We start from the raw sequence: 22,814 nt of genomic DNA, 5'->3' as shown, positions 1-22,814 counted from the left end.
ATAGTAACATTTGTACAGTAGTTGTGCATGCTAAGACAGTGGTAATCAAATTTCATACTTCAGAGCATCAGCTGATCAACATGGAGCCTGCCTGGAAGAATTTTTCCCCTCCATGTACAGCATTACACAAGTTATTAGGCACACTGTGTGTGTGGAGGGTGGTGCTGTGGACTTGACAGACCATTGCAAACCTTACTTTACAAAGCTTCACAATAAAACTAAATGGGCTGAAGTAAACTCAGTAAACAATCTTCAGAGTTCAATACCAGAGCAATCTTTGAGCTGTAGGAATGCCAAAAAGCACCTGCAAAATCCTAATAGTTTTCTTTATAGATCAGTTATGGAAACTGATTTTTTGCATAGACTAGAAAAGACTGTCAGGTTATAAATAATATATTTAAAAAACAAAATAAGACTCATCTGTATCTTAACATGAGGCTGAGAAATTCTGTGTCTTTACAGGGGAAAAATATTTGTCAACAGGGAAGTTAACTGGGAGAAATATTTATACGGACCACATAATAACTCTTTACATTTTCAAGACTATGACCCCCAGCTCAAACTAATGTTAAATTTTGAAAACATTATTCTAGCTATATTGAATGAGGTACAAAACCTGTATCTCAGTACCTTAACCAAGGAAAACAACCTACTTGAAACAAAACTGTAAGACAGGTAGTCCTCCAAAAGCATTGTTAATGTGGAAAGAAAGTAAGAAATTTAGTTGATTTAAAACTGTACTACTCTTACTTCATTTTTCAGTTGTTCACTAAACACACACATTAAGAACATAAGAATGGCCATACTGGGTCAGACCAAAGGTCCATCCAGCCCAGTATCCTGTCTTCCGACAGCCAGTGCCAGGTGCCCCAAAGGGAGTGAACCTAACAGGTAATGATCAGGTGATCTCTCTCCTGCCATCCATCTCCACCCTCTGACAAACAGGGGCTAGGGACACCATCCCTTACCCATCCCGGCTAATAGCCATTAATCCAGTTCTCTTTTAAACTCTGTTATAGTCCTAGCCTTCACAACCTCCTCAGGCAAGGAGTTCCACAGGTTGACAGTGCGCTCAGTGAAGAAGAACTTCCTTTTATTTGTTTTAAACCTGCTACCTATTAATTTAATTTGGTGGGCTCTAGTTCTTATATTATGGGAACAAGTAAATAACATTTCCTTCTTCACTTTCTCCACACCACTCATGATTTTATATACCTCTATTGTATCCCCCCTTTGTTTCCTCTTCTTCAAGCTGAGAAGTCCTAGCCTCTTTAATCTCTCCTCATATGGGACCCGTTCCAAACCCCTAATAATTTTAGTTGCCCTTCTCTGAACCTTTTCCAATGCCAGTATATCTTTTTTGAGATGAGGGAACCACATCTGTACGCAGTATTCAAGATGTGGGCGTGCTATGGATTTATATAAGGGCAATAAGGTGCAATAAGGCAATATATAAGGGCAATAAGGTACCGTCTTATTCTCTATCCCTTTTTTAATGATTCCTAACATCCCGTTTGCTTTTTTGACTGCCTCTGCACACTGCGTGGACATCTTCAGAGAACTGTCCACAATGACTCCAAGATCTTTCTCCTGATTAGCTGTAGCTAAATTAGCCTCCATCATATTGTATAGTTGGGGTTATTTTTTCCAGTGTGCATTACTTTACATTTATCCACATTAAATTTCATTTGCCATTTTGTTGCCCAATCACTTAGTTTTGTGAGATCTTTTTGAAGTTCTTCACAGTCTGCTTTGGTCTTAACTATCTTGAGCAGTTTAGTATCATCTGTCATTAAAGTCATTCATGCTTGGAAATCAGACATTTTTTTCATGAAGTTTTGGAATTTTTGCTCTTGCTAATTTTGAAAAAATATTTCTCAGGCAATCAAACTGGACTGTTAAGAACCAGACTTTAATCTGTGTTACACAAGTATTGTTAATACAATTAGAGAAAAGTTCAGAACTCGTTCAGAAAATTAGTTAGCCAGTCCTGTGTCATCAGTAACCTTAGGCAGTGTTTTGATAATTGTTTCCTTCATATTCTGTTGAATCTGAGATATAAGTAGTAAGATTACTGTGGTTTCTCAGGTGAGGCAATCAATTTGAGATAAGCTTAGGTAGAGAGCTGAAGAAATTTACTTGGATCTTCTAATTTAAGGCAGATTATAAAATGTAGGACCATTAGCAAAGACATGTGTTAAGTATACTGTCTTCAGTCTCAGGAAAAGTGTTCTTTACAATCGTTAACAAAGTTTTAATTTTGAATCTCTTACCTCCAGTTCACTCTGGTTTTAAACTAATGAAGAAGACCATTTCCCCTGTCGGAAAATACTACGTCCCTAAACGTTTCCCTTCTAGGTAACTTACTAAATATGTCCATCACTGTATTTCCAACGATATAGCCCTTGCTAAGAGAAAGGGAAGGTTTTACTACTGCATATACAGAAGATTGATATTTCCTTGGGCCAAATCCTGGTCCCTGTGCCAAGCCTGTGTAAACTGATTTGGCACAAATGGGCTCTGCAGTGGTTGCAGGAGGGAGGGATTTTCCCTCTAGTCATTGAGCAGTAGCAGAGCATCAGTAATGCCAGTCACAGATTTCTTGCATAATAATGCCACAGCCGTGTGTGAGAGAGAGATGGTCAATCCAATCTGTCTTCACACATTGGCTTAGCAGAGTCCCTCAATGAGTATGTCTATATGGCAGCTGGGAGTGACCCTCGCAGCCTAAGCAGACAGACTCATGCGAGCAAGGCTCAAGCCCACCCAACCCTCTACACTTGAGCTGGGGTGGCTAACCCGAATCTCCGCCAGAGCCACGACGCCCACACAACTATTTTTAGCCTGTTAGCCCTAAGGCTATCTTTATACTGGAATCCAAGAGGTTATTGCAGCTCGGCTGGACATACCTGCACTAGCATGGCTAAAAATAACAGGGTAGACACAGGGGTTCCGTCTTCAGCAGTGCAGGTCAGTATGCAGGGTCCCTGGCATGCTTGTACAGCCTATGCTGCTGCATTTACACTATTTTTTAGCCGTGCTAGCACTGGTATGTCTGCCTGGGCTGCATTCACACCTCAGAGTGCTTCCCTTGTTAACCACTCCCTTCCTTCTGCCCTACACACAGGACCACAGTGGTTCTGCTCACACCAGTGAGGGCAGGAGTAGTTCCTCTGATATCATGAGATTAATCATTCATTCCAGCGAGAGAACCCTGCTCTTCCCCACAGGGTAGCATTCAGGAGAAATGCATGAAGTGACTTACTTTTCACCTGTACATGTTTGTCAGCACAGGCCTAATATGTATCTATTTCTGGACAAAAATATATATTTCCCCCTTTAAACAGATTTTGCTTGGCAAGTTTGAGCTGATCGTACCAGCTCACACCTTTGCAGTCACTTCTTAGTCAAAGTTCACTAATCATCTGAGACTTTTACTCTTAAACAGGTTCCAATATTAAAGAATAAAATTAACTGTTTGTTCAACTATCAGGAATGGGTGTGGAAAGCTGTAAGAGCTGAGATATGAAGGCTGAAAATACCCCCTGTGTGTAACCCAGGGTCAGCAGTGTAACATGTTGTGGGGAAATAGGCTCACACCTGCCCCCTCCACCCCAACTTTTTACTACCCACAGTATGTGCTTTTCAGTGTGACTGCAGGTCCAACACATTTTCACAACCAATTCTTTCCTCCCCCATCAAGTTTTAATATGTCTTTATCTAAGCCTATTGTAAGCTAAGTGCTGAGGTGTCAGACCCTTCCCTTGTTACTAAACTCATGAGCACTCAGATCAGCCTCAATGGACAGATCTATGGCAGCTGACCTCTGAAAATATTTCAAAGGAGGTATCCAGATTCTGATTTTTACTACCACCTTACAACTATCATAAAATCTAGAACTAGGAGGGGGCATAAGAATGTAAAATGTATTTGTTTTTTCTTTCTAGCCACCATGTAAGCGTGTTCTATTCTTGCTAAGGAAGGAAAAAAGCCCCTCTACTTTGTCTAAAATTATTCGATCTTGCGGGGTGAGTGATGGAAAATCTTATTTAAATAAGTTGGAGGGGAAATGGCTAGATACAGAGAATCAAACTGAAGTTATGATTTATTAAGCTTGCTTATGTGGCTGACTTTGTGTTTTTGTGTTGTGATAGTTTTTGTTTGACATGAAGGGCCCAGGTGAAACAGTAATGGACACAATCTAAATAAATAGGCTGGAGCCTTTTGACGTCTTCCAAAATACAATCTGTTTACTCTTTTTGAAATTGCCTTTTATTTCTGCTCTCCATTGTTCTCCAAAATGTTGTCCTGACAAACCAGCACTTGTTTGTTTTTAAATCAAGCCAATTTGGCAGCAGGGAGAAATAAACCAGCTCTTCTAGTTGTAAACTTTTCTGCACTCATAAAAGTTAAAAATGTCCAAATCAAAAAAGCAGTTTACTCTCCAGTATCAAGTTCTGTAGTGTCACTGGTGCACTATGCTATGTTTTACGGTCAGAAAAGGTAGAGGACTGTGACCTTTAGTCACAGAAGTTCTCACTGATCTTAAAGGGTCTACTCACATGAGTTACAATTTGTTGTGAGCAGACCAATGAATGGGTGTGGCTGAGACATCAAATCTAGCTTGAATTGGTAGCTTAGGCATGTGGCTTACCAGCTACAGTTACTTATTTATTTTTTCATAGTTTTACTAATTGTGTCTGATTTTATAATATATTTTATATCCACGTACAGATATAAAGGGCACTGTTGCAGGAAGGGTGGGGCTGTGTTTTACCTTTGGAAATACAAACACTCCTGAAAACGTTAAAAGCATTGCTGACTGAACTACTCAGCTGTTTAGGTATGGTATAAAACTGGACTATGTAAACATGTCACTTGTGGGGGTCTGTTATGACTGCTTCCCACAGTGACTGTAGGAACCTCCCATATGCAAACATCCTGCCCAGTTGTTGTTTTCTGGGAGAGTGAAGCCAAGGTAATTATTCATGTTAATGTAGATCTTAGAGAAAAGAGATGCAAGCATTTTAAGGAAGAACTGGCACTATGATAAGACTTTCCTTTTCTTTCCTGGTGTGAAAGGGTGGATGTATTTTTTCCCCCTAATTCTAAAATGGGCCTCTCTCCGAATCTGGCACAGTGTCCTTAAGGCTATAACTGGACAGTCTCTGCTCTAATGAGGAATTATGATAATTACATCCCAAGGGTTCTGTACTATATTCCATGGGCTATATTTTCAGTTTACTAGCTTCCAGTTCTGGTCCTGGGGCAGTACAGAGCCCAGCTGGAGCTGTATGTTCTAAGTGGGCTAAGGGACATAATCTTATTCTTTCTTGGGGGATATCTATGCTGAAAACCGAAAAAAAGGCCATTTAGACCCCATCTACCTAATTCCTGCAACAGTTGCTAGAAAATCACAGAGGTACTTCAGACTTTAAGGCCAGAAGGGATCATTGTGATCATCTAGTCTGACATCCTGTCTAACCCAGGCCATTGGACTTCCCTTAATTAATTCCTGCTTCCAGTCCAAAAGCTGTAGTTGAACTAGAACACACAGTTTAGAAAAAGATCAGTCTTGATTTAAAAATTTCCAGGGATGGAGAATCCACCACGAGTTGATCCTTTGGTTTACTACTCCCATGCATAAAAAATTTGCACCTTATTTCTAGTCTGAATTTGTCTAGCTTCAACTTCTAGCCATTGGATCTTCTTATACCTTTGACTGCTAGGCTGAAGAGTCTTCTATTATCTAATTTCTGTTCCCCCTGTAGGTGCTTATAGACTGCTCAAGTCACCCCTTAGCATCTTTGTAAAGTGGCCTGTGCCTCTCCCCATTCCCCCACATGTAAGGAAGGAGTCAGGCTCCTTATCACTGTATCATTTGTAAAATGTCTTAGAACTGTAACAGAAAACCAGGCTCGAGGGGGTCAGGGGACTCTTCTATACAGAAGCTCCACAGTGAACCAGAAGGAAACTCACTGGCTGTCAAGGGACCATTTTTCTTGTCCTAATAGTTTCCTGTTCCATGCTGTAAAAAAGCAACTTAATGAGTCTGTACTATTTCCCCATGCAAATCAGCTCCTGAAAGACTCCTGTTGGACTATGGATGTGTTAGGCTCACCTGGCAGCTTCCCCAAAAGAAGTACTGGAAAGGAGCAGTTAGTTAGCACACACTGAAAATCCCATGGATGGGAACCTATGGCCCACTTCCAGAATAAGTCAATGATTAGGGAGAGTCCCAGGTGAAGTAAGGGTAACAGGAAACAGCAGCTGGACAGAAAATGTAAGAATGAAAGCAGACTTACTGACCTACAAGTGTTCTTATGAGACTTCCTTCCCACTGGCTTGGATGTTTGCTCTGAATTTGGATCCTGACCATTTTTAGGGTTCAGACAAATAACCAAGTCTCCAACAGCATAAAGGGTAAGTACAAAGCTGATCTTTGCTAAGACAAGATGTCTGCAATTTCCTCTCTTGTTCCTCTGACTGAATGCAAATTAGTTCAGTTTTTACAGTCAGAAATGTGGTAGAACAATTGATCTATCCTGTAAAATGAAACTGCATGGATCATTTTAATCCTGTGTGGTGTCTGGTGACTAGAAATTGAAAGCACTTGATCCTGCAGAACTAAAGTAATGCAGCAAAGAGGCAAGGGCTGAGCCAGTAGATTTGGTGGGGGGGTTTCCCTCTGTGCTCTTTATATAACCTTATCAAATCCACAAAATCTGTTTTCCAAAACACACAATAATAAGTTCTTAGATGCGTTCCTTGATGTTACAACCTTAAGTATTTTGAAGTTGATTTAAGGTAAACTTTGTGGAGTCTGTTGGGAACAGCGGAGTTTAACTGCGCTACATCTGAATGGAGAGGGCTAGTAGCTACGCTCCCGTGATGTGATCCTACCTGGGTTGATGTCGATGACAAAACTTCCATTGACTGCCATGGGAGAAGGAGTGCAGTTTTATTCTCCATCTTTTAATTGTACTACATAATCTTTTTCTCATGATCATTTCCCTAAGAGGGAACATATTGTGTAGAGCACTCATCTTTGATAAGAGACTAGAATGCCTGGTAACGCACCAGCAGTGCTGGTAGGAGACCGAATACTTTCAAATACAGATGAGTTACTGTGTAGTCATTACCCTGAGCCTTGTATAGTTTGTTACCTTATGGATGCCAGAGTTGGAGAAGTTGTCACTGTTGGGCAAGTTCCTGGCAAAACTTTTGGTGTAGTGCTTGACGTAAGAAAAACTGGAGGAAAAAATCTTCATTGCATAGATACATTAAATGTACCTTTAGAGTGTAAGTAACTAGAGTAAATGAGATCTCATTTGCAATAGTGTGTGCAGGACTGGTCTTCGTAAAAAAGTATATTCTAGAACCGGGAAGCTAAACAGAATACTAGAGGAGCCCAGTTTGTCTCCACACTTTGTATTTTAAAAACACAAACTCAGTATTCTTTTGGAAGGAAACAGAAGGTTCAGTCTGCAGCTGCTGAGTTCAGTAGCAGAACTTCTATTAACTTTGACAAAACTGCATTACTGTCCCACATCGATGTGTCAGTAGAAGAGGGTTTAGAACAAATTCATGAATTAAACAGTAATAAGTCACCAGATGGTATTCGCCCATACTGCAGAACTCCTAACTGTAGTATGTAACCTATCATTGAAACAAGCCTCTGTACCAGATGACTGAAAGGTAGCTAATGTAATGCCAGTTTTTTAAAAGGGCTCCAGAGGTGATCATGGCAATTACAGGCTGGTAAGCCTAACTTCAGTACCAGCAAAATCGGTAAAAACTATAGTAAAAAGCAGAATTATCAGACACATAGATGAACACAATTTGTTGGGGAAGGGTCAACATGGCCTTTGTAATGGGAAGTCATACCTTACCAATCTATTAGAATTCTTTGAGGAGTCAACAAGCATGTGGACAAGGGTGATCCAGGTGATATAATGTAATTCGATTTTTGGAAAGCCTTTGACAAGGTCCCTCACCAAAGGCTCTTAAGGAAATTAAGTAGTCATGGGGTAACATGGAAGGTCCTCTCATCTATCAGTAACTCGTTAATAGGTAGGAAACAAAGAGCAGGAATAAATGGTCAGTTTTCACAATGGAGAGAGGTAAACATTGGGGTCCCCCAAGCTTCTGTACTGGGACCTGTGCTATTTAACATATTCATTAATGATCTGGAAAAGGGAAGGAATAGTGAAGTGGCATAGTTTTCACATGACATGAAATTATTCAAGATAGTTCAGTCCAAAGCTGACTGCAAAGAATTACTGGGGGATTTCACAAACCTGAGTGACTGGGCAACAAAATCCCCTAACCCCGGCCCTGGCTTTTGTATGCAGAAAAGCAATTGTTGTGGCACTGGTGGGCCATGGAGTTTTTATTGCATGTGAGGGGGGACCTCAGGGGAAAAGAAGGTTGAGAACCCCTGGTCTAGGTAATACTTAGTCCTGCCATGAGTGTAGGGGACTGGCCGAGATGCCCTCTTGAGGTCCCTTCCACTCCTATGATTCTATGAAAATGGCAGATGAAATTCAACATTGATAAGGACAAAGTAATGCACACTGGGAAAAAAATAATGCCAACTACACACACATAACAATAGGGTCTAAATGAGCTGTTACTGCTCAAGAAAGAGATCTTAGCATATTGTGGATAATTCTCTGAAAACTTCAGCTCAATACACAGCTGTGGTCAAAGAGGCTAGGAGAATGTTAGGACCTATTAGGAAAGTGGTAGATATATACCATGTATACTCATTCATTAGCCTGTTCATTTTTAAGCTGACCCCCCCCAAGATGCATAGGTAAAAATAGTAAAAACTGTATGACCCTTTTATAAGCCGACCCTATATTTCAGGAGTTGGCAAACTTTGGCTCCTGGCCCATCAGGGTAAGCTGCTGGCGGGTCAGGACATTTTGTTTACCTGGAGCATTCACAGACATGGAACCCCTCAGCTGCCAGTGGCCGCAGTTTGCCGTTCCCAGCCAAGGGGAGCTGTGGGAAGTGGTGCCACTTCCCGCAGCTTCCATTGGCTGGGAACACCAAACCACGGCCACAGGGAACTGAGGGGCTCCATGCCTGCAGACGCTCCAGGTAAATAAAATGACAATGTATTAGATATTCAATTCAATGATTTCATAGGGTTTAAAATCATCAAATTTTGGTGTAGACCTGTTTATAAGCCGACCCCCACTCTTTGATGCATCACTTTTTTAGCAAAAATATTCGGCTTATGAACAAGTATATACGGTACTCCTATATAATTCTATGGTGCACCCACACCTTGAATACTGTGTCCAGTTCTGGTTGCCCTATCTCAAAAAGGATATAATGGAACTAGAAAAGGTTCAGAGAAGGGCAACAAAGATAATCAAAGGTATGGAATGACTTCCATCCGAGGGGAGACTAAAAAGATTAGGGCTGTTCAACTTAGAAAAGAGATGATTAAGGGAGGATATGATCAAGATCTATAAAATCATGAATGGTGTGGGGGGGAAAGTGATTAGAGAATATTATTTACCCTTTCTCACAATACAAAAACCAGGTGCCACCCACCTAAATTCATAGCGAGCAGTTTAATACAAACAAGGGAAAGAACTTTTTCATATAACGCACATTTAACATGTGGAACTCGAGTGCTGTGAGATGCTGTGATGGCCAAACGTATAGCAGGGTTAAAAAAACTAGATAAATTCATGGAGGATAGATCCTTCAGTGGCTATTAGTCAAGATGGTAGACAGTGTAACCCCATGCTGAGGGCAACCCTAAAATCTCTGACTGCCAGAAGCTGGGAAAGGAAGAAGGGGTGAAACTCTCTCTAAAATTGCTTTGTTCTGTACACTTCCCTTGAAGCTCTGTTACTAGACAGTGTCCGAGACAGGATACTGTGCTAGATGGATCATTGGTCTGACCCAGTATGGCCGTTCTTACGTTCAATGAGAACAGGAGTAGGCACTCTGGGCCTGAAATGCTGAGCATTGTCAACTTCTAAACGGTGGTGCTTAGGAACTCTTGGGACTGGCTCCTGTCTGGGAAAGGATCTCCACTGAAGTACACAGAGGTTATGAAGGCTATATATGTTATGAGACAGATTGTATCAAGTAAATCAGGGTGCAAACTTTAGCCCTGAAGGATTAGGAGACACAGAATTCAGGTGGTGCCAAATCCTGTGTGGTGTTTAGTTCTTATTCCAGCAAATTTCTGATGACTTCAATGAGTTTTGGCTAAGGAAGGACTTCAGACTTTGTGCTGCATAGAAGAAACTAGCAGAGTCAGAAATAGGAGAGAATAGCAAACACCGTTTTAAAAGAGAGTCTCAGACAATGCTGCCCTTGGTCTCATGCACCCTTCAGCAGCCATGGCTGGGAGAAGAAGAGCACCAAAACCTAGTATAGATGCTGTCTGGGTGTTCGTACAGACACGGCCACTGGTTTTGATCTACCTAGCTTTTACATTTCAAGCACCAGAGTTTCTCCATGGCTTCTCCTCAAAACACCAAGAGACCTGGGTTCACTCTTGTAGGGCAGGGCAATGAAAAAGGGGTGGCTCAGGCAAATAGAAAACCATTGAATGAAAGAAAAAAAGCAAGGGATAAAGAAGCTTTGCAACTTTGTCAACTTAAAACTACAGAACAAACGTACTGTCAACTGTCAACTTAAAACTACAGAACAAACCTACTGATCTTTCTAGCCACTTTACATCTTAAAATAACCTGTTAAGGGATTTACCAGCCTACTTTCATTGGAGCCGAATTGGCCCTCTCATTCTCATCTCCAAGTCCTCCTGTCAGGGAGACTCTGCACCTGGCCAAGTGGGGTGTGAGGCTTTGACTCAGTCTTGTGACCTTAAGCATACCTGCCATGCTCCAGCCACTGACATTGCAGGGAGCTCAGGATGAGACAGGAACTAAACATCACACAGAATCATAGACACTGGAAATGAAGATGTCTTAGAATATCAGTCCATCTCCTGACCAGTGCAGGTTTGTTCCCCTTTGTAATTTTCCTGTGTTTTTGACATTCCGGTATGAAAAACACCTAAAATGCCAGCCTATGCCAAACCACTTAAATGCTTTGGGCCAGATTCCTCCCCACAATCTAGCACTAAGTAAATAGTGCCATACTTTGGGAAGAGTCCTAATACCTCCTCCCTTGTGGAGCATGGTGCTGTCCAGCATAAGTAAGGGTGGCAGAACATAGCCTGTGCACATCTGAAAAGCAATGCTGTAACACACCATAGCAATGTCTGTGTGCTTTTTTGTAGTTGAGTTCTCTAAGCAGTGGGTTGGGGCAATGACATTCTTCTTGCACGCAAATGCCAGGGATGTACATGGGAGGGTGGTTACAAAGCCAGCCTTACCATGGAACAGGCAGGAGCTGAACAGGTTTTCCACACCGCTCTGCTAATGCACCTCAAAAAGAAAAGGAATACCTGTGGCACCTTAGAGACTAACCAATTTATTTGAGCACAAGCTTTCGTGAGCTACAGCTCACTTCATCGGATGCATACTGTGGAAAGTGTAGAAGATCTTTTTATATACACACAAAGCATGAAAAAATACCTCCTCCAGAGAGTGGGGTGGGAGGAGGTATTTTTTCATGCTTTGTGTGTATATAAAAAGATCTTCTACACTTTCCACAGTACGCATCCGATGAAGTGAGCTGTAGCTCACGAAAGCTTATGCTCAAATAAATTGGTTAGTCTCTAAGGTGCCACAAGTACTCCTTTTCTTTTTGCGAATACAGACTAACACGGCTGTTACTCTGAAACCTGTCATAATGCACCTTGTTGCGGTTCAGTGATGAGACAGAACACAGCTTTATGCAAGCAAACAGGCTGGTCAGCGGAGATGGGCTGTTCTGCCCCCCCGCCTTCCACCTTCTCCTTTTATTATATTTCTCCCCCTAAGCATTACACACTGCTACACAAAGGAATGTATGACGTTGATTCATATGCTTAGTTACCATCCTCTATCTACTACAATCCTGGTTCTCAGGCCTTGAGCCCAGGCTAAAGAAACCTCCCACAGTTGCTGTCCAAACAATCAAGTTCTCAGGGTTCATATCTAGCCCTTGTCCTTGGATAGAGCAATGTGTGCATTGCTCCTAGGAAACAGTCAGGGTGTGCCCCGCCTGCTTCCAGGTGGAATAGCTAGACATTAACCCTTCAGCACCTCAGTATCCCCTGGTATTATCCCCAGTTTTATGGTCCAAAAGAAAAGAATCATGCCCACTGCAATGGTGTCTTTACTAGAACGCAGAGAGCTTGTATTTAACATTATGTTTATCTAAATGTTACACAATTCTAATAATAGCAACAAAAAGCTGGTGTTGGCTACAACCTGCAGCACAGAGCTCAACCTTCCAAATGGAGGACGATCTTCTGTCACTGCCGTTATTCTCCAGCTAACAATGGCAGCCATGCTGCATGCTCACTAAATTGTGAAACAGTGCACAATGCTCTTGTGATGAGGTCATGGGCCAGTTCCACTGATCTAGGAGCAGAAATGGTAACATCTGCACATGTGAAGATGAAGGGTAGTAATTTGCCTTCTCAGTGAAGAGACAAGATATAGAGGCAGGCAGAAAGTGACATGTTGTGGCCATGCAATTTAAATGGAGAAGTGTAATAAGCAAGTGAGACTTTGTACAGGGCAAAAGTAAAATAGGCAGAATTTCCTTGTGGGATTTACTTATTTAGATTAAGTTGGTGGAAAGGTCCAATGGGTGCAATTTCTACAAGTTTTTGTTTTTACCAGTTCAACTGGCATTCCCCATTATATTAGGAATATCAAACAAGTAAAAGCTTTCAGACCAGTAGAATCATTTTGAAGGCAGAAACTGTATGTACTAACCACAGCGCACAACATAGTCACCACTACAGTATCAGTTACAGACAGCCCTACGCCAGTGTAATGCATTGATCCAAGATTTTATACGTCTAATTAGATCAGTTTTTACAAGAAGCCTAATTCCAAAGGAAACCAACTAAGTTTTCAGAGGCATTACATGAAGTTCACAGAGTAAGATATAAGCTGTTCATCCAGGACTGTGTGTTTAAAACACACCCAATGGACCAGGGGTTGAGAGATTAAAGATCTTTAGGGGTCTGAATTTTCACTGACTTTTTTTTTTTTACACAAGTGATACAAAACAGAACACAAATGCAACAATGCATCAGAGGATCAGTTGCATCCCCACACCCATGGTATTGGCCCTTTTAGATATTTGTTGGTCCTTTCCTCTGTCAAGGTAGTGGTTTTAGAAGGAACATGAGGGACTGGCTGTGTTTGTCTGGAAGAGATTCTGCCGCTTTGCAAAGACGAAAAATATCTGGGATTCAGAAATGGGTTCCAGACCTCATTAAATAAATAACTCTAACTGGTTCCAAGATAGCAAACCTTTTCAAAGAACACTCGCTTCCCCAGTTCATAAAGCTAGCCTGCTGAGTTGGGGAAAGAATTTGGCACACAAGCAAAAGGTTTTACTAGTTGTATTCATTTCTTGAGAAATGAATGCAAAAACAAACTGAAAGGAGAAGGATTTTTAACATGAAGTGTCTCTGCAACTCATTGTCTAATGACTAGTAGATTTAAACAGAATCATGAATAACTGCTTTTCAGAAGAATCATAGACCAAAGGCAGAACAAAGGCAATGAGGAAGCTTGGTCATAGGTTTTGGCAGCTGTTGGTCAGTGCCCCTTCCCCTTTGTTAGCTTGTCAAATGCCTGGCACCTTCTAGGTCCAGTTCTTACGTCATTGTTATCTTTTATGACACATTCTCAGGGTTCAGGAAAAAGGGCATGTCTTCTAGCCTTAACTACAGCTAAAATATACCAAACTGTTCAGCAGGTAGTTCTTTTTCATCCCTGCTCTCGCTTTCTCTCCTCCTTACATCTACACCCGTACTCTTGAGATAGTGTCATAGCCACCATCCTTAAGGACAAAGAGCATGGACAGAATCCCCATCAAATCCGATCAACCATCTCTAACAAAGGATTTGCTAAGTGACCCCAGACACTTTCCCTTTCCTTAAGTGCTGTCTTTGGAACAATGAACTAGGGTCAGGTATCAAAGCTAGAGTTCTTATATGGCAGTGCAGTGAATTACCACTAGGCTAGAAGAAAAGGAGTACTTGTGGCACCTTAGAGACTAACCAATTTATTAGAGCATAAGCTTTCGTGAGCTACAGCTCACTTCCTCAGATGCATATCGTGGAAACTGCAGCAGGCTTTATATATACACAGAGAATGAAATATTCTCTGTGTATATATAAAGCCTGCTGCAGTTTCCACGATATGCATCTGAGGAAGTGAGCTGTAGCTCACGAAAGCTTATGCTCTAATAAATTGGTTAGTCTCTAAGGTGCCACAAGTACTCCTTTTCTTTTTGCGAATACAGACTAACACGGCTGTTACTCTGAAACCTGTCACTAGGCTAGAGACTCTCTGAAGCTCTGGTTTGTTGTCCTGAAATATGTGATGACAAATTGGAAAGATACATTGAAACTGTGAGCGGCTTAACAAAATAAGCATATGAAAATGTCAAGCTAAAGAAAAACAGAAACATAACCTTGAACCCAAACTTGGCACCAACTACCAGTTTTCTTTAACATATCCCAAGCATGTGTTGTACTTTTCTTTTGTATTCTGTTGTAATTACCTTCAGACAACTTGGGAGATTGTAGGATGACTAATCTATTGGTGCTATGTAAATGTTAATTATTAGCACTATATCTCACCAACTCTTGGTAACTCATACTTACACCAGAGGGATTCTTTAAAGAGAGAGAAAACAATGCAATTTTCTAAAGAACTCTGCAGACTTTCCTTTCCAACATGTAACATACAAAATAATAACTTCCTTATGTAAACTGAATGTTACTTTCTTCAGATTTCATATAGCAAGTTACTGAAAAGAACTGTAGTGTTACGGGGACACAAATCACAGTTTTCTAAACTTGATTTTAAAAAAGAACTCCAATTTTAAGTTTTTCATCTAGACTGTAGTGAATGTTTCAGGTATATTTCAAATGTAGGAGATTGTTTGATAATATCCCTATCACCATGTGACAGGTTGCTGATATCACTTTGTATTCCTATGGATACTCTTTACTCTACTTTAATACTAATAATTTCTACAACTTCAGGCAAACAGGATGGCAGGAAAAGCCCTATTGTTTCCAAATGCACGTTGAAGCAAACAAGAAAACTTGTCATCTTTGCAAGAGAAAGAGGCTTTTCATGGAGAACCTAGCTAGTCTAACTGAAGTCGGACGAACGGATCCCAGTGAGGGACAATTTAACAAGATTCCAGTCAACATATATCTATCAGTACAGAGACAGTATCTCTTGTTGACTTTGTTCTACATGTTTTAGCTAATCAACTAATACTGAAAAGAATTACTGCGAAGCTAACAAAGATGGAATTTAAATACAAAACTGGCTATTTAAATACCATCCAGGGTTTGTATAAGTGTGAAGGAGAGAGGTAAGTCATGTTTGAAAAGTCAGATTGTCTGATCCACCAAAGAACAGTAGACTATTTTTCAGAGCACACCCAAGCTGTAACTTAGGTTAAGGATGTGGGAGAGATATTTATATCAAAGGGGATGGAACAACTTTGAGCATGAATTGCTGAAGACTGTAGTGGCATTTTATAATCCTAATAAATCAGAGGGCAGTCTTCAAACAAGAGAAATGTAATATTTTTATTCTCCAAAACCTAGAAAGGCCTCAAGCCAGCTTCTGATTTGGGTGAGAAAATTGAGGAAAGTCTCTACCCAGTTTGTTTGGCATATGTGCTGCAAGTTTGTGTTTTTGCAGCTACAATTTACAAACCACTTCAGGCCCCTGGAAAGCTTGACCCTAAACAATAATGCAGATTTTGTTATTGTTGCCAATAAAACAACCAAAAAAGATTCCTGCACAGAAAAATGAAACTTCTCTGCTAGCTATTACATAATCTCTTTTTCCTTTGCATAAATTCAAGAAGTCTCTTTTAATGAGGATTTATTGCTCACTTAAATTATTAACTTTGTGTGCTAAATTATTAATGAAAGAGTGAAGGATTAAATAATTCAGGTCAATGTAAGAGTTCTGAGAGTCTGGAACTAAATGAGATAGCATGAAGGCCTTGGGGGAGCTTCTGTAAGTCAAGGGTGACTTGACTTGCAGAAGAAAATAAAAATGGGTTGATCTCACAATCATTGCACCTGGCAATTGGAATTATGGGTGCAGAAAGGTCTTCAGGATAAGAAAAGTATGTGGCTAGAGGGCTAACCTTGGTCTGTCATCCATAATCTTCTTCCGCCTGTTTTACTAGTCCCGGTTATAAAATGAAAGAAATCTACAAAGTTAAAAAGCCCACATGGGCACTGGTTTTGCCTGTCCAGAATTCTCAGTTTTCCCTGAACTAGATTAATGAAAATTCATAATTAAAATTTAAAAATACGTAAGTTAAAATAAATGTTATGTGTGGGCTTTCCCCTTGTTGCTTTAAAATAAATATGCAATATTAAAATCTTCCCCTTCTTCCAAAATTGAGGCATGCTGCTGCTTGTAGGATTTTTGGTACTTTCTGTTTGATTTGTCTCCAAGGTTAATGCACCATGAACAAAAAAACAAAGCAAAATATTAATCAAACAAAAGCTGTTCAAAAATATGTACTCTGTCAGGGGCCTTGAAATCCTTACGGTCCTAAAATACCTTGCATTTGCTTGCATTTTTTAATTAATGTCAATTAGCAAAAAGAGGCAGTGCTTAAGTCACTTTCTTACTCCTCCTCCTTCCTCTGACATTCCAGCTTCAAGCAGCATCATAGTGTATCTCCTGAGGCACATTTTGCATTATGGCTTTGTGGTGCAGTAAAATCTTATTTTGCTGCTATGCTAACAGCTCTTCTTATGGCTCTAAATGCAACTTGTGATCCCATTTGGAGAACATTAGTAAAGCTATTTAGTAATGTGCCAACAAAGGTGCTTTTAGTTGAATATTTACCTCACCAATTAAAACTCTGGTTCTTTCTGTCCTGAATCATATACCTTGTAGCTTCCAACCCCTATTACTTCTGCAGTCATTTTCTTACCTTAGCAAGGTGTGTTTGTAGTTTGTTCTTTGTATCAGCTATTTCAGCAATGCGATTGGTAAAGGCCAAGTTGGTATCAGTAAATTGCTTCCACATTTCCTCAGATACATTCTCCAGTGTGTTTTCTGTTTCTTCACGGAGCTTGATGGAGTTGGCCCGTGCATTCTGAGAGTGCCTGATATTGTCATCACTGAACTTTGCCCATGTCTCAGGAACTGAAACTCTGGAAGAAAACAATTTGAACTGAGAGGAAAAGAATGAAGTCCTCAGCCGAAAAGAGGCTTGCATTCAATTACCACAACTGCAAAGCACTTAATGAATTAAACACTTAAATGCATGAGCTAACTTGGGGGGCTCATTCCATTATCTTATTGTTCCACACTGGAACCAGTTTGTGCAGGAGAAACAGAAAAATGTTTTCAATTTTGAACAAACTTTCAGAAGAGCTACTGCTTTTACAGTTTTCAGAGTAACAGCCGTGTTAGTCTGTCTTCGCAAAAAGAAAAGGAGTACTTATGGCACCTTAGAGACTAACCAATTTATTTGAGCATGAGCTTTCGTGAGCTACAGCTCACTTCATCGGATACAGTGTTCCTATAGCTTTCTTGGGTTTTGGAGTAGATATCAGTTAAAAAAAGTGCACAGCCATTTTGTAAGATTCTCAAGCCAATGACAGTTATCCATTGTCTGATGTACCTTAGTGCCAAAGAACCATCTTTAGAGATTAATTGTCTTGTAAAAGTATAAATGTGTATGAAAGTGGCTGACATACAAAGGATTTATATTCATTGAGTGCACCACCAGAGATGTACAAGTTTGAAACAGGTCAGAATAAAGGGAAAGAAGGATGTAAAACTAGTTCAGGCAGCAGGAGGAGGAGGAATGGAAAATTTATCCAACTTTCAGGAAGTTAAGTGATTTACATTAATCCCACAGACAAATCTTCCTTTTTCCAGTTAACACTTGTAAGACAGGCAATCTAAGGTCTCATTGCATCTGACTTCATTACCAGGCTAAGTTTCTTTTTGTTTTGCTTTTTAAAGAATGACCTGTTCTTACATAATTTCCTCCATATACTTAAGCACAAAATTACAATTTTTCAACATCAGGCACATATGTCAACGTTATATGCCTATCCTGCTCTTTAACAAGTGTATAGAGCGATCTGAGTTCATGCCCAGTGTATTTGAGTTGGCACTTGGCATATTTTGTCCAGCACAAAGAATCTGATTCCCTCACCCAACATGCCATTAAAGTATCTCAGACAAAGTATAAGGTCTTTTTCTCCCCTGGTAATTATTTTAGGAGGGACAGATTTGAAGACTACATTTTAGTGAAACAACTAGTTCTGTGACCTTTTGCATTTCAGTCTTTTTTGGATGCCTGTAGGAGGAGTTGGTGGTGTGCATAGGTGAAGTATCCCCTCCTTTCCCCAAAGCATCACATCTAAGGGTATGTCTACACTACCCGCCAGATCAGCGGGCAGCGATCAATCCAGCGGGGGTCGATTTATCGCGTCTAGTCTAGACACAATAAATCGATCCCCGAACGCTCTTCCATCGACTCCTGTACTCCACCGCCATGAGAGGTGCAGGCAGAGTTGACGGGGGAGTGGCAGCAGTCGACTCACCGCAGTGAAGATACCATGATAAGTCGATCTAAGTGTCTTGACTTCAGCTACGTTATTCATGTAGTTGAAGTTGAGTAACTTAGTAACTTAGATTGATCCCCCCGCCTAGTGTAGACCAGGGCTAAGAGACTTTGCTCCTGGAATAGCACTGCTTATGCAACAAGAGGGTAGCCTCCAACTTCTTTTTCAGTCATGGAGTTTCTGCTGACTTATCCCCCTCTTTAACAGTGTTTCTGATCTCTCACCTCAGGTCCCTGAAACCTTGTGCTCACTAGTGCAGTGCCACCCTGCAGCACTGCTGCAACTAGTGCAAAGGGTTATAGGTCACGTTTGGATGCAGGAGCCAGGCACTACCTGACTCAGCCTGACCTATGATTCAGGGGAATCAATGAGTTGTTGGGAAGGAGAGAGAAGTGAATGATTGTGTGCTTGTATTCCTGTAGGGCATCCTACATGCTTCTAATGCCTGCGGTAGTCTGCAATTGCTATACATAGACTGGAGTTGGAGGAGGAACAAGAGTATTGTGCTTAAGGCCCTGAACTGGGATTCAGAAGAACTGGCTCCAATTCCCACCTCTGCCCCAGTCTTTCTGTGTGGTCTTGGACAACTCACTTAATTCCCCCTGTGCCTCAATTCCCCATATGTAAAATGGAGATAAAACCTTGGCAACCGTCAATCCAAACTGCATCATGGTATACGTACACATAAGACTTCTGCTCAGGTGCCTGCAGAATCCACTTCTGGCTGACAAGCCCAATTTGAGAGCACCACTTGCCTAACTCACAAGGGTACTAAGGAGAAATTTGGTAGTATTGGTGAGGCACTTGGATAATACAGTGACTGCCAGAGAAAAGCCGATAAATAGGTTGAGTGGAAGTGTAGATGGTGCTGCTTAGAGCCAATGTTCAGGCACCCATTAACATTCCTTTTGCAGTATACTGTACTTGCCCAAACTTTAGGGAGGTTTGGTTTTATGTCAAAACTTCACAGCTGGTTTGTATCTTCAGAACAGTATGAACCATAATCCCAAATTAATACATCACCAAACTCTGGCTTTGTGTGGATCTGGATCTAAATTGTGCAGTCTCAGCTCTTCCCAAGCTCTGTGTGCTGCAAATAGAGCTATATGGAGGGCAGAAGTTCTCTCTCAGAAAGGACATGAGATTTTGAAATTTGATGTCATTCCAAATAGGCACAAAACCTGAAATTTCAAAATTCTCCATGAAGAAAAATTCCCCACAAAAATTATTTTCAGGTTGATCAAAACCTCATTTCAAAACTATTAAAATGTTTCATTCATTTTTGTTTTGTACTAATTATAATATAATACAAAATTTAAAAATGTGAAGTGAAATATTTTAAAATGAAAGACTGAAATGTTTCATTCTGAGACTGTCAGTATAGGACATTTCAACACTGTTGGAATTCTTTTTCCCCAGGTTTTCTTCAAAAATTAAATTATGACTAAAATGACCGGCGTTCACAAAATGTTTGTATATCATCAGAACTGCATAATCCAACAGAATACAGTTCCAGCTGAGTTCTTCTGACCAGATGTCGCTGCAAACATGTGTATTTAGAATTCGTGGGAGGTTGTGTCCAGATGATGTGTGTAGATACTGGCATGGCTTCCCGCCAAAAATCATAGGTGTGTGAGGGATAAGTCAAAACAAGATTGTAGGTTGACTTTCAGTATCCAAACCTCCTATACCCTGCAGCTGTGTATTTTCAACAGGCTCACCCCTTCATTTGGATCGTGACCTCCCTATACCCCCATTGTAAATGTGTGTTAGGAGCCATGTCAGCCAGTTCTCTCTCCCACACCATTACTTTTCTGATCTCATGTGTTTTCAGCGTTAGCTTCTCAGCAAGGGGATTAGTTGCACCTCCTTCCTCTGACTTCTCCCGAAATATGACAATGATTCATTCCCCTTGTCAAATGAAAATTGATAAGAATCCCTTGCAGTTACAGGGTGATTGGAATGATGCAGCTAGATCCTTTTGTGGAAAACCACAGTTAGCTTAATTAAAGAAAATCCAACAAGAAAAATAAGGCACCAACAAGGCATAAAAGCTGGAAAGGTGCAGAGCTAACACTGCTGCACAGACAGTTACCACTCATCCTGCTAACTACTCAGTAAGAGTACAACTGCAAATGTTAAAGGCTGTTATGGAAAGGTAAACACAGAAAGCTAGCCTGGATGTGGCAGCATTACAAAGGACACACCCTACAAAGTGGAACTGCACCACTGCCTTCCTTTGAGTTAGTTAAATTCATTTATTTAATGCTCTCTGGAGCCTACTTGATCTTGTCTCCGTCAAAACAAAAATGTTCAAATTTTACAAAAATGAACAAAGATCTTCATGACTAAACTGAAATGCCAAGTCAAGCTTCTGTTTGAGTTTGGATCTACCTTCCTCTACCCCAAGCTTCCCTCTAAAGACATCTTTGAATCTAACCACTTAAAGAACTGTTCACTATTGCTAGAGTTCCAGTCTTATTTTTTTCTTTAATGTTTTAGCTGAAAACTAGGGCTAAATGTTAACAGCTGAAGGGGGGAAAAAAGACAGTCCTGTCCATTTTTGTTTTCTCAATAGATATTTTATGGTTTTCCTTGGGGTTTCTCTCTTTCAGATCTGAAATAATAAATTTACAAAGCCAGGAGAGCTGGCAGCTCTTGTCACTGAAAACTAAACCACCCAAATGCCACACTTTTATTTAGGCAGTTGTCCTGAAAAGCTTCTGTCACACAGTATGACATCACAGTATAATGCATAAATCAGCATGCTAGATGCATAAGTTTATAGGTTAAAAACCATGCTTGTTGGAGCCAACCCTGCCTGCAGCTACCGATCTGGATCATCTCTGTGCACTTTGTCTTCTTTTGTGCTCTGATGGAATTATAATAAAAACAATTTTCCTAGAAGGTCTTATTCTTGACGGAATATCGTAATTGGTTCATAACACTATTTCCCCAGCCTATAATTTATCTGGTGGACTGTGCTGAATGGTTCAGGTAGAATACATCTGCTATGCTCCTGAATGGAACAGGTATGCTTGAATGTGATGTAATTTCAATCACATGTTAATGCAAAATGGCATTGCTGTGGATAACATGGGGGCATACGAGGAAAATGGCTATACGGTAACAAGAGTATAAAAAACTTACCCACTGGATGTTTTTACCTCAGTTAGCTAGAATATTCTTGTTCACCTCCAGTTCCCAGCATGTGTCGTGTTGCTAGAGCCGGTGGAATGATTGCCAAGTTCCACCCCAGAGATGCCTGCATTTCAGTAGTAAGTGTGATCCCTTATGAAAAGCACTATTTAAATAAGGTGCCACAAGTACTCCTTTTCTTTTTATTTAAATAAATAGACTCTCTCACCAACATAAGTTGATCCGGTGCAAGATATTATCTCTTCAGTCTTACTTCTTCCCGCATGAGCAGACATCTGCAGGTAGTGCTACCTCTCATTTGTAAGCTAATGTGTCTTTAGCACAACAAACACTGCCCTCTGTTGCATGAAGTTATTTTATTCCTGTAGTTTTTAAGCCAGATGTAGGTCTCTCCATTACATCTAAGGCTACCCTCAGGACAGATTCTCTTCAGTCATCGGTAGTTTTCTCGTTAACTGACTAGTACCAGGGTTGTTTTTTTTTTAATTAGCTTTTGAAAATCTAAATCCAGAAAATAAAGGTTGAGCTATGCCGAATTTTCTCAATGCTACCAATTTAATGGAAAGGTTTAAAAAAATTTGACAAGCCCAGAGACCTAATTCTCAAGTAACCCTGGGCTATTTTATGGAACCTTGTAGTACAAAGTTTGGTGTGTGTTTGCATGGTTTTGACCCAAATCACATCACACTTTGCAGTTAGAGAGGAATTTTACTTTGATTTTTGTTTGTTTTTTTAATTGAAGGGTGCAAATATTTATGAATCAAACAGTGGGGGAAAACCTGCATGAATCCATGCGAAGATTCCCACGGCTTTAAAGGACCATTCTAGCTGGAAGATAAAACTCACTACAGGCTAAGTTATGTATAGGCACCAGAGATGACCAACTTCCCACACGTCTCCAAGA

The 22,814-nt window shown here is 40.5% G+C and overlaps 1 protein-coding gene across 1 annotated transcript in view; it reads right to left on the bottom strand.

Moving 5' to 3' along the window:
* The window catches only part of TEKT5 (tektin 5), a 64,425-nt gene that overhangs the window by 26,506 nt on the left and 15,105 nt on the right, over positions 1-22,814 (bottom strand). The window contains exon 5 of the mRNA XM_073361406.1: positions 17,101-17,323. Within this exon, the coding sequence (XP_073217507.1) occupies positions 17,101-17,323 (223 nt within the window). The remainder of the gene's footprint in view (positions 1-17,100; positions 17,324-22,814) is intronic.

The sequence above is a fragment of the Lepidochelys kempii genome, chromosome 10 (assembly GCF_965140285.1).
Source record: "Lepidochelys kempii isolate rLepKem1 chromosome 10, rLepKem1.hap1, whole genome shotgun sequence".
Lineage (NCBI taxonomy): Eukaryota > Metazoa > Chordata > Testudines > Cheloniidae > Lepidochelys > Lepidochelys kempii.
This window is presented reverse-complemented; position numbering and strand designations above follow the sequence as displayed.